This window comes from Trichomycterus rosablanca, chromosome 1 (genome assembly GCF_030014385.1).
Source record: "Trichomycterus rosablanca isolate fTriRos1 chromosome 1, fTriRos1.hap1, whole genome shotgun sequence".
Lineage (NCBI taxonomy): Eukaryota > Metazoa > Chordata > Actinopteri > Siluriformes > Trichomycteridae > Trichomycterus > Trichomycterus rosablanca.
Window position 1 is genome coordinate 44,178,383 of NC_085988.1, and position 13,293 is coordinate 44,191,675.

The 13,293-nt window shown below is 37.6% G+C and overlaps 1 protein-coding gene across 4 annotated transcripts in view; it reads right to left on the minus strand.

The window, feature by feature from the left end:
* Positions 1 to 8,414: 8,414 nt before the first annotated feature.
* Positions 8,415 to 13,293, minus strand: part of phf21ab (PHD finger protein 21Ab) — a 40,452-nt gene continuing 35,573 nt past the window's right edge. For 2 of the 4 annotated variants that reach the window (XM_062993211.1, XM_062993203.1), the window contains 4 exons: positions 12,093 to 12,248; positions 11,587 to 11,662; positions 10,626 to 10,729; positions 8,415 to 9,131 (listed from right to left, as the gene is read on the minus strand). In XM_062993211.1, the coding sequence (XP_062849281.1) occupies positions 8,421 to 9,131; positions 10,626 to 10,729; positions 11,587 to 11,662; positions 12,093 to 12,248 (1,047 nt within the window). In that variant the 3' untranslated portion in view covers positions 8,415 to 8,420. The remainder of the gene's footprint in view (positions 9,132 to 10,625; positions 10,730 to 11,586; positions 11,663 to 12,092; positions 12,249 to 13,293) is intronic. The other 2 variants (XM_062993220.1, XM_062993228.1) reach the window with 1 other exon arrangement.

Sequence of the window (13,293 nt, forward strand, 5' to 3'; positions counted from 1 at the left end):
TGTTTTACACACTTTGGTTACATTCATGACAGAAACGGTAGTTACTCGTCACACAAGATTCATCAGTTCACAAGTTTTATGTCAAACAGTCATGGACAATTTGGTATCTCCTATTCACCTCACTTGCATGTCTTTGGACTGTGGGAGGAAACTGGAGCTTCTGGAGGAAACCCACACGGACACGGGTAGAACATGCAAACTCTGCACAGAAAGGACCTGGACCGCCCCACCTGGGGATCGAACGCAGAACCTTCTTGCTGTGAGGCGACAGTGCTACCCAACTGAGCCACCCCAAAAAGCAAATCGCGGCCAGCAGTCTTTTCTGTTCTGCAGAGAGAGTTGGACATAAATAAATATTTAAAGATTATTTAAATGTAATTAACCAGAGTGACAGCCTTTTCATGGAGATCATCAAGAACACTAATTAACACTGTTAATTACCTTAAGAACCTCACCTGGTCTCTCGACACCAGCTCCATAACCAAGAAAGCCCAGCAGCATCTCTGCTTTCTGTGCATCTCCCACCTCCCATCCTCACCACGTCTTACAAGGGGGCCTATCAAGAGCATCCTGAGCAGCTACATCACTGTCTGGTTAGATCTCAGGACCCTGCAGATGATAGTGAGGACAGCTGAGGTCATCATCGGTGTTCCTCTTCTGTCCAATACGGACATTTACACCACATGCTGCTTCCACAAAGCCATTAGCATTGTGCCTGACACCACACACCCCTCACACACACTATTCACCCTCCTTACATCTGTAAGAAGGTACCGAAGCATTCAGGCCCTCACAACCAGACTGTGTAACAGCTTGTTTCCACAGGTCATCAGACTGCTTAATAAACAGACACCTCAGTAAGTTGAACTGGACTAAACACTATGCACACACACACTCCCATTTCTCTGCTGCTTTGCACACAATTATTGATGCTGAAATATGCTGCCAATGGGGTTATGTTTACATTTTACAGTACTGTATTACACACTGTCTTTGTATACAGTATTATATACCATACATCCAAAGTAGTACTGTGTACTGGGCATTGTCACTGTAGCACAACAATTGTACTGTCTGCACTGTCTGTTTTTGACACACTCATCTGTATGCACCCGTTATATCCTGCTCTGTCCCTGTATTGTCTTGCACACATTTGCACTCTATGTAGTATTACTTGTGTTGTTGCATGTAGCAGCTGTAGAACCTGAAGGAACGTTATTTTGTTTTACTACGTACATGGTTGACATTACAATAAAACCCCACTTCTTACAGTTGTTTGCATACCAATAAATCATCTGTTAAATCTTTATAATTGTGACATTACCACTTATAGGCAAATGGAGCAAAAATGATTAGTATTATTTCTAGTTTAACTAACCCCTTTATTTGTTTTAAAATAAGTCTACAAAATTCTTGACACCCTATTTTTTTCTTTTTTAAAGAAATTTACTAATGACCCCCACAGTACATACAATTTAGATTATTATGAAATAGTTTGACATTAGTGGTAATTGCTAAATAAATCCCCTTCTACATGTTGACAATGCAAGGTATTTTATTAGCATTGAAAAAGCCAGAATGCTACAAATATACAAATGGCTGTATCTCAAATCTCACTATGTACTACATAATATGCCCTCATTTAACATTCTATTTACAACCCTAAATAAGTATAAACTCAAGATATTTTATGTTAAGTCTGAACTGTATATTAAAGTTATGAAGCATTTATCACTATGTAATTTTGCCATTCCTTCTCACGACACTTTAAAGACGTTTTGGCTCAGAGGATACCGAGTGATGAAGTCCCACCTGTAAACACGTCTTAAAATGTGCAACAGTACGAGGTCGTCGTCGCATTTTTCATTTCAAAATTCTCCACACATTCTCTATGGGGAACAGGTCAGGACTGCAGGCAGGCCAGTCCAGTACCCGTACCCTCTTCTCCCACAGCCATGCCTTTGTAATGTATGCAGCATGTGGTTTTGCATTGTCTTGTTGAAAAATGCATGGACGTCCCTGGAAAAGATGATGTCTTGAAGGCAGCATATGTTGCTCTAAGATCTCAGTGTACTTTTCTGCATTAACGCTGCCATCACAGAAGTGTTAATGACCTTTGCCAAGGGCACTGACACAGCTCCATACCATGACAGACCCTGGCTTTTGGACTTGTTGCTGATAACAGTCTGGATGGTCCTTTTCGTCTTTGGTCTTGAGCACAGAGTGTCCATTTTTTCCAAAAAAGACCTGGAATGCTGATTCATCTGACCACAATACACATTTCCACTGTGTGATGGTCCATCCTAAATGCCTCCGAGCCCAGAGAAGTCGACACTGCTTCTGGACAGGGTTTTTTTGCACAGTAAAGTTTTAAGTGGCATTTGTGCATGTAACTCTGTATTGTAGTGCTTGACAAAGGTTTGTAATAATCCCTTGCCCATGTGGTTATATCAGCTATTGTCGAGTGGCGGTTCTTGATGCAGTGCCGTCTGAGGGATCAAAGATAACAAGCGTACAGCTTAAGCTTGTGCCCTTGGCCTTTACGCACCGAAACTCCTTCAGATTACTTAAATCGTTTAATGATATTATGCACTGTAGAGGGAGAAATCTGCAAATCTTTCTTTGAGGTACATTGTTTTTAAACATTTCAATCATTTTCTCACACATTTGTTGACAGACTGGATCCTCTGATCATCTTTGCTCATTAAAGACTCAGCCTTTTCTGTATGCTGCTTTTGTACCAAACCATGATTACAATCACCTGTTGACATCACCTAATTATATCATTTTTTCACCTCATTACTAGCACTAAACTGCCTTTCTTTGGAATGTGTTGCAGGCCTGAAATGCAGGAATGGATGTTTATTAATAAATTAAATGAAGTTGAGCAGAGAGAACATGAAATATCTTGGGTTCAAACTGTCTGCAATCAAATAAAAGTCAAAGTAAATGTGATGAACACTGCACTTTTTCTGATTTAACTACTTTTTCAACTTTGGCTACTGACGGATGAGAAATGTTTAAAATGCTTAAAAACAATAATAATATACAAAATATTTTAATAGTGTAAAATTGATCATGGACATGTTTGGTCATATATTTAAAAGGAGACAGATTTCCTTGGTCAATTTATTAACAAAATGATAAAATAAATAAATACAAATTGATCAAATGCTCCTAATATCAATTTTGTCTTATGTTCCCTACAGTATTTCTAAACACTGCATACAAACAATTCAGCACAGGCTCAAATACATGGAGAGGTAAGAGAACCAATTAATTCACTTACAATGTCAGGCGAAGATACAAATCAAGAGGTTTGTAACAGAAAAAATAATAAAAATAAACACACTCCTTTTTAAAATCATTATGAAAAATACAATTTTACAAATATCCATATTGTGTAACGGTTTACACATAGTTCAGCACACTAGATGAACATTTGTAATTACTCAAATCGCTACAATGCATATCATTAGTGGAAGAATCTTTCCTTTTTTTCTTTTTTGCACTGTAAACATTTTTTTTTTTATTTTAACAGCTGACTGCAGATAAAGTGAAAGACAAACACACATACCCCACACCATGACAGACGCAAAGAAAAAGTATATAAAACCAGGGAAGTTACAACTGTATAGATGAAATGTGCCAACAGTATGAAAGGCCACAGTCATCTAATAAAGGAAAAAAAACTAAAACCAGCATGTTGGAGGAAATATAATGCACATTTATAAAAATAAAAAAAAGAGAGACTTAATACTACCAGCATTAGGTGTAGAATTAGTATGAATCTGTAAATGTGTCCATATATGCATATGGTCTCCATTTTCTCACTTCTCAACATTGTAAAAGCCCATTTAAAAAGCACTGCAAAATAACTGAGCAAACTTAAAATGCTGCCAAAAACTCAACAAAACCAGCACTGTTCCACCTTCAACATGATGTAGAAGCCACAGAGCAAATAAACAGTGATATGCACTTAAAACACATGAGAATTATTTTACAGCAAATGAACATGTGAAATCTCTTTGGGTAAACGGAATCTAAAATGAATAACTGATGCTTACATAGATACACCCCCATAACATAGAAACCTGCTCTTCCTCAGTTCAATTTCTTTCCTTTACATATTCACCGCCTAATTACACATCAGCATGGTAAACCTAAAAGGCTGGACAGTGTCTGATTTGTTACCCACTTTAATTTTATGCCAGGGATAGCACTTTATGTACTGATCTGTTTATCATCAAAAGTAAATGTCCCTTTAAAGACAAATATGTATCTTTTTGATTCAGGATCTCTGCCAGAAATGTGTGACCCTAATTCTACAAAAATCTTAAAAATTAACTCATATTTAAATTGACTCATGAAAGCTTTTTATATGAAAAAAAAACTTGCACAAAAGAGTGGTGTGTAAATTGCTTCAGCTTGTAGTGTTTAGGAGATTTTGTTTCATCCTAAATCTTTCATTAGGAGCAGAAGGACTTAAAAGATCTATACTACATAACAGTAGTAGGTATGGAATGTTTTGTTGTGACGAGTATAATGCCTATCCCACTTTCAGCAAACAATTTTTGATTCCCGATTCCATCCCGATTACGTTTGCAGTAGGTCTGAAACCCATTTATTCACTCAGTTACTTCCACCTAGGGACAACTTAAAGCAGACAATACACACAGCCTGTGAAAGTTTGAACCCAGGACCTCAGAGCCAGCCTACAAAATTAATCAGCAAAAAGGTTCCTTGGTTGCTATTTAATACTTATAGTATCACTGCTAAAAGTGCATTAACAATTAAAAAAAATTGTTGCTTCATCATTGGGAAATCAGCATGTGATCAACATCACATATGATGCCGAAGTCTTTTTAGGCAAAAATTTGTCTACTTGGGGGTACTTCAGTGCATGACTGAAGAATGCACAACCATGTGTGTAAGACGTTCTGTTGAAGTCGATGCAATGCTGGATGTACTGCATAAAAGCCATTTGGGATTCAGCCTACTTAATTAACTTCTGTCAAAGTGACATGAAATTGAACATGTGCACTATCCAACACAAAATATTTTGTTGAATTAAAGATTAAAATCTCACACCATTCTGTTAAATAAGTTATGACACTAGATCTTATTTACAGTTTTAATGTTGTATGTCTTTTCACATTCTAACAGACCTGGCCTGACATGGCTGAGAGAGGTCAGTCAGGTACAATTTTTGTAAAGCAGATTTTTCTAGAGATGTCTCAGGTGGAGCTTGTTGTGTCTTGGTGGAAGTATGTGTTAGCCCACAACTGCAGTAGGTTAGGGGTAATTTTCATCTAAATTGTAAGGGGGGAAAAGTTATAACAATTGAAATAAATCACTTAAAAGGAACCAGCTGCAAATTGTGCAATTACTTTTACAACTTTTGTCAGTGTTTTCTTTTTATACAAAAGGCAACTCCATACCAGAACATTTAGTTCCTTAATTTTTCATTTTAAAAGAGCATGTGTAAAATCTAACATCAGACAATGACTGACAGAAATCACACAATTGTTACCACATTATTACAGCCAACTGACTTTTACCCAATGAAACCACAACCCGCAGCTGTACGTGTAGTTTGTTGTATAAAGATTGAGTACGCAACACAAGGGCTTGGGAAAAAAAAAAGTAGAAATGTGTGGTGTAAATCAGGACAGGATTTACAGGGAAATGATACTTTATGCAATAAAGGCACTCTAGGGCACCTGTACAAAAAAAGGAATGGAGATGTTTAAAGTAAAGCCCCTCACATGTAAGGTGCACTTTACCAGTGAGGGGTTTTGAAAGGCCATAAAATGTCAATTTTAATAACAACACCAGCTAGCCATGATATGAAGAGTAACAAAAGGGTTAAAGGAATGTTCATTTGTGGTTCACAGTCATATGGAAGGAACTGCAGCATGCTTCCAATGCAATAGCAAATGAAAGCAATGAGTTTGACATGACAAAAAAGTTTGTCTCCTCATAATACAAACTGTAAATAGTAAGTACACAATATTTAGTTTGGTTACATCTTGATGAAACAGTCTGAATTGACTAGGCCTGTCTTGCCCTGCAGTGTTTGTGCAACATCATTAACAAAGTAATATGAACATAGTGACATTAACTGTTCAGAAACTGGCAGAAATGTTCTGTCTACATAGATGAAATACGGATGATAACGCAAATTTACAAAACGTCATGTAAACATGTTTGAGGTGCCAATTGTGCAGTACCATTAAGACATGATTTATCCCAGCACAATGCAAGAATGAATGAAACTGGTAGGAATTAATGTGAAGAAGCTTGATAGGAAAACCTAGGTCTTAGTAATAGTGAGAAGAAAGCCTTGCAGTTATTAGGTACAAAGCCTTGCAGGTGAGAGTCTGTATCACAGCTTCTTTGCATGTCATAAAAAAATCAAATAAAAAATGGCAAGCAGAAAAGAACGAACAGACGTGAAAATACAGAACACATGAGCACAGCCCCAGAACCCTGGTAAAGATGGGAGAGTTATGAAGAAAATGTCATTGTGATTAATTAGCTTTATCATAATATTGTATGAACGTTTTGAAAAGCTTGTATTAGAAACATCTTGAAATACGACCTCATGTCATAATTACTAGTAACCAACTAGTAGAAATTCTTATGAATAAAATGTCAAGTTCACTTGGCCAATCAATAATTTTACTTAAATTTGAAGTGACAGGCACTCGGTTGGTGCAGCGCTAAAATACGCCAGCCCACTACTGCTGAGATCCAGATCTTAGCAGTGGTACTGGCCAGTCGGGCGTGTCAGTTTACTCTGTGTCGGTCCCACGCTATGCTAAAAATATCAGGAGATGATGTCAGGAAAGGCATCTGGCAGCGGGAGAATGATACTTCTATACTAAATAAAGTATACAATGAGACTAAAGTGTAATATGACTACTATATGATTTATGGTTATAACATGCTTTTAACTTTTAACTGAAGAAAGCTTGTAGCCATTAGTCATAATTAGGACACTTAGCACGACATTCAGCATTTGCCATGACCAGCCTGGTCCTCACCTAATTAGCAAACATAAATGCAGATTAAAAAGGTAAAAAAAGGTTAGCTAATTAATCATAAACATTTTTAATAACCTTTTTATCCATCTTTACCAAGAATGCAAACAATTCTGCAGCTCATTGTACCTCAGTTTTTAGGCTTTGCTATACCCAACAAAGTTGTTCAATAAGTTAGTGTGTTTGCTTTTATTATTTAAAATAAGCTTGTGCTTTAAATTCAGGGTTTTCTGTCTGTCTTATTGGTAAATTTGGCTCTAACGTCAAACCCTCAAGTTTAAGGCAGCAGGTTGTAAAACATTGTTTAACAGAGAATAATTTAGAGGAAAGGAGAGGGTAATGTATCTGTGGTTTCCTAGACTACATAAAATATGCTAATATCTATACTCTGAATTAAAAAAAAAAAAATTTGGCAGTTTGGAATAATAAAAAATAAACATATACTCGTTATGCAATGCCCTTCTGCTAGCAACAGAGAGCGACTTGCATATATGATGTCAATGTAACACCTGTAATAGCAAGTTACTGTTTTAAGATACAGAAAAGCACTTGTGTTTTGTAAAGACAAGGAAGACCTGAATACATTTTCCAATAAACAAAAGCACAAAATACTCAGACGTGGATGTCTTTTTTTCACATAGTGAACCTGTAACGTTTTCCATCGTAACTTGTCCAATGCTGCTGTCTGAACATGCTTCTCTCTTACTCGAGATGGGTCATCATCTTCTTGCCAATTCACTTGCATTCTATCAATGCACTAAAAAATAAAAACCAGATGGATAAATGGCCATGTACAGTCCAGATTCAGTCTAAAACTGCCTTTGACTTGAGAAGCTGTATGCTTCCTGTCGCTGGCAAACACTGTTGCAACTTATCCAGCTCTTTACAAAAAGCTTTTGGTTTAGGAATGGTACTCTCAAGCCTGGCTGGGGACTCCAGAAGGGTGAGCAGAGCATGCAGTCTTTTGGCATAAACTGCCACCCTCTTTTCAGAGAAAAGCAACTCAAGATAAAAACAATCCCAATGATTCCCAAGGGCAACTGTTGCAGGCACACACTGGTGTGGTGGGATATATTGAATAATCCTCTTCCATTGTTTATTCGATTCTTTGTTATTTATTTATTTTTAAAATATTCCACGCACTGGCATGACATTATTAAAATCCCTTGCTTACACTCGCTCCTTCGGGTGTATTGGTTGGCAAAAACCATGGGGGTTTATCTTGGATGTAGAAGCACTCTAATCACTTTTCACCTTAGAGTGAACAAGAGGCGCATATATATATATATATATATATATATATATATATATATATATATATATATATAAATAAAACAACCTGTTGCGACAGTGCTAAGTGCAATATACAATGTTTTAAATGTCTGGGACAAGGAGAGGGGTACTTAATTGCACTGACTGGAGCTGAGTCTCATTTAGAGACCTCTGTGTTGCAGACAAGACCTGTTGCGAGGGTTCTGTGGGTTTACCATTATTGGAATTTTTTGCATGGTCCATTTCCTCCTGCTGCTCTACCTCCATGTTATCTGCCTCTTCAGCATTCACCAGGTTCCCAGGAGTGGCATTTTCCAGATTCGTAACCTTTACAATGTTTTTTTCTTCCTTGCCGTTGCTCTGAGAGTCTGTGTCACCATTTGCTTTGATATCAGTAACTTGCACTAGCTTCACCAGCTTTACTACATCTTTCTGATCACTGACTGGTGTGTTACTGGTTTCAGTTACTGTTGATTCTCTTGGCTCTAAATCTGGAGTAACTGCAGTGGCTAGGTCAGCCAGCTCACCCACTTCAGGCTCTGTCTGCACGTTGGGTAACGTGCCTGCAGCAGGAACTTGTGCACCAACTTGGGCAAGATTTTGGCCAGACCCCAAGGCGTTGGCACATGCATTCACTGTGCCCTTTGGCTCCTGAAAGCCATCAATCTTGTTCTCGGTTTGGGATGCTTCCTGCTCTGCAGACTGAGACAAGTTGAAACTGTGAATGAGGCGCACCAGGTGTTTCACCTTTTCCAGTGAGGTCTGCATTTCCTTTTGCCGGGTCAGGATGCTGTTCTTGGTCTCCATGCATTTCTTGAAGAAAAGGAAGGAACACATAAAAAAGCAAGTATTATTATAACATAAGTATTATGTAATAGTGTACATGAGGTCATTCTATTAGATTGCATTGTACATTCACTTAGCACTTTATTATGTACACTTATCTGGTACGTACATTTTAGATACGTTTTTAAGCTACACCTAACATACAAATGAACTTTGTGGGAATACAATTATTGACTGAAGCCCACATGCTCTGCACACTTTGTCACCTCTGTGTACCCCATTTATTAATCGAAAGAGACCCCTAATGTCCGGATGTTATTTGAGTGGTGGACCATACTCAGCACTGCAAGGACATTAACATGGTAGTGTGTGTTCTAATGGTATGTGTGTATCAGGTGTAGCAGTGTGGTTGGGACTTCTAAACACCAGTGTCAATGCTGGAAGTGCCAGAAATATACAGCTAATTGGATCCTGTGATCAAAAAGTGTCCACTAATAAGAAACCAGAGAAAAATGAACACATTATTTATGTACACAACATGTGTTCCTAATAAAAACACTGTTTAAACGTTCCGGCCTTTTTAAATTCCAACAACAACGCTGCTCCTGATATACACATACAAGACCAACACACATTATCATGTTACAGTCATATCACTACACCATAATCGCTTTGTGATGGGTGGCTGCACAGATGGGTCAAGCTGTCTCCAGTGACCTATGATACAGGCAACATAAGACAGACTAGCCTTTAAAAATGCAATTCATGCCAGGATGTAGTCAATCCAGCTATTTCTTGGTCTTCTGAATCCTTCCACAAGTCCTGTCATAACACTACCTTTAATGGTGTTATGTGTCAGTTACACGAGTGACCTTTAGGGTGCATTAACAAGATTAGAAGCGTTCCACAATCATTTCTTACATAGGTTAGGCGGATATAGTTTTTAATGTCAGGTGTTATGAGCTTTTGTATTATTAAATGAAGGTAAATATGTTTAATAAATAAAGCATGTTGTTAAAAATACTACACTTACATATAAACAGTAGATGAGTTTGACTGTACAAAAATACTGATGAGTATGACCAGTTTATGATCAAATTAAGCCCATGCAACTTTAATAAATAACAGCAACTGAATGTATTTCAAATTTAGATATATTACACCCATATATTTATTTATCCTTGCATTTCAATGAGACCCATTTTTAAACTTGTTAAATATAGTAGATAGTTATATATCGGTCAATGACTTGTTATATGTCATTGACCCATATATGACTATCTACACAACAAGTGGGAGTTGTTGGTTCAAGCCCCACTGATGCTAGTTTTCTATTGTTGGGCCTTTGAGCAGTGTTCTTGACCCTTAATTGCTTAGACTGAATCACAATTAAGACTGCAGCTCAGCAGTTAAGGTACTGGGACTAGTATTCATAGGGTTAACAGTTCAAACCCCATTACTGCCTAAAGAACTGATAAAAGTTGCCACTGTTCAGCCCTTGAGCAAGGCCCAAGTACTTACTGTTATTGAGTTGCTGAGCTGCTTTACTCTCTGTTCCAGTTGTTCTCGCTCCAGTTTGAGCTCAGAACTCCACTTTTCCAGCTTCTGTTTTTCTTCTTCTTTTGCTGTTGAAGAGAAATTGCTGTTAAAGATTGCTGTTTCCCTTCCCCGCCGGTCCGTGAAATTATATCTTATATGAAACCAGTCCATGGTGCAAAAAAGGTTGGGAAACACTAATATAGATGACTATTACCCCACCTGAAAGTTTGCTATGCCACAGTTTAATCAGTGCATAATAGTTGAAGCACTGCAAAGACTGCACTTGCAAAAAAGTCTATCTGATGCACTACTAATCATGCAATGTTTAAACTCTAGGGGTTGGTTTCACAGACAGGGATTAAACCTAGTCCTAGACTACACAGCATTTTGAATGGAGATTCTTCATTTAAAGCAAAATGTAGTCCTGGACTAGCCTTAATCCCTGTCTGGGAAACCAACCCTAGAAGTTGTAGGAACGCCTACCAGTGGCCTGGTAAAACAGAGGGGCGGTAATACAACAATAGGTTGTTATGATACAATTAGAGTCACACATGTAAATAGTAATCAGCTAAAACATGTTATAAGTACAATAAACTGGACAATTGTTGTAGAAACTACATAGTTAGGGGTGCTCAGGTGGCGCAGCAGTAAATCACGCTAGCCCACTACAGCTGAGATCTGAGGTGTGACTCTCAGCTGTATTAGTTTGTCATTATTTCACATTGGTAATTGCTGATTTCATGCAAAGCCTTCAGAATAAAAACTAAATATGCAACTCCAAACTTTCTTTTAAAATAAAGCAAATATACTCCATTTAGAAAATCTGCAGAGTGAAGTCAGACTGAAACTTTTCTTACATTACAAACATTTTAAAGATGATATTACCATACAAGAATAGAAACAGTATTTAAATAAAAGCGCATTAAATACAATTAAGATTTACCTTCCTTATATGCAATGTAGGAATGTACTATGGCCAGGGTGCCAGGCCATGGGATTGCCTCCTCTTTCTTTAGTATCTGAAACAGAATATGATGTTACCAGTAAAGCAACACTTCAGTAAAGATGGAGCTTTGGAACACCAGTATAAACCCTCTTCAGTCAGTGATCATTTGTTAATTAAGTAATCATGAACAAATAAAGAAGCTCAGCAAATAATGAGAAGTGTGCTGGATGTGATCTTCAATTTACATGATGAGATAAAAATGACAATTGATGTAACAGCACATGAAAACTTACATGGAATACTTACAAAGCAGCCATAATTTATTTATGTACTAGGGGCATTGCATAATAGCTATTAACAAGTAAGAGAACAGGCCAAGCTAACGTTAAGTAATGATACTACATGTGCCCGAAAAGCCTATAAAGTTAAGGTCAGGTTAGCAGAAGTGAGTGTAGGCCGTTTTAAAAGTTCAGGGCTTTTTGTAGCAGAGAGATGCAGTTTACCTGGTCTTTACATTTGGGACAGATCCACATGCCTTTGGGAATGTTTTTGAGGGGTGGGTCCAGGCAGTCGAGGTGGTAGACGCGCGAACATGTGTCGCACATGAGCAACTGGCCACTGCGTCTGCACACAGTGCAGAAATCCTCATGGATGTCTCCCTGTCAGGAAGAATGGCATGGGTCAATACCACCTCCCCTCTGTTCCAGATCAGTAAGAGGAGGAGAAGGCAGGGCAAGAAGGGAAGGAGGTGTCTACGAACTAGATGATTTGTCTGCTAACTTTAGTATAAACTAAAATTTAATCTAGCTTTTTTTTGTCAGTGAATAAACTTTGTTCACATCAGTGCACTGCTTTAAGGGTATTATGAGTAATAATTAGGGATCAACCGACAGGTTACAATGTGGACCACGAGTTGAAAACACAAATCAAACACTAGGTATGTGAGAGGCAGAAAAAGAAACGTCTAAACTCAGTAACCAAGTTCATAGCTGACAAAAAAATGTACTTATTCCAATGCACAACCTTGAGATGACGGCAGTTTTTTTTTTTTTTCTAAACCAGAAGCCAAACAAACACGACTTGCACAATAATCTGGATATTTTTGCTGTGCCACTGATTTGTGTAATATTATGACTGATATTATGATATAATTGTAGATTATATGTCAATCAACAAAATGTAAAGTGAATAAACAAAAGAGAAATCTAAATCAAACCAATATTTGATGTGACCGTCCTTTGCCTTAAAACAGCATTAATTCTTCTGGGAACACTTACACACAGATTTTGAAGGAACTCAGCAGGGAGGTTGCTCCAAACATCTTGGAGAACTAACCACAGATACTCAGATTATTATACCACTGTGCCAAAAGCAAGATCTTATAGACATAAAGTTTGGTTTAAAGAAACTTCACTGGCAACACAAAGACCACTGCATTTTATTGTATTTGCATCTTTCATACTGCCCCAATTTGTTCCGATTTGGAGTTGTATATACAGTATACACACACCAATTCCAAATGATTCGTTTTACTGGTATTTATAAGCATAGTGGTACCTTGAAAAGACGTTGGATTTCTAGGTATTTTTTCCTTTTAAGGATGTTTGGGAAACTTGTTAATGCATTCCATGGTCCTGTGGAACTGCATATATTTTAGGCTAAGGTAAAATAATGGGGTTGTATACCACAAGTATAATGAGAAGT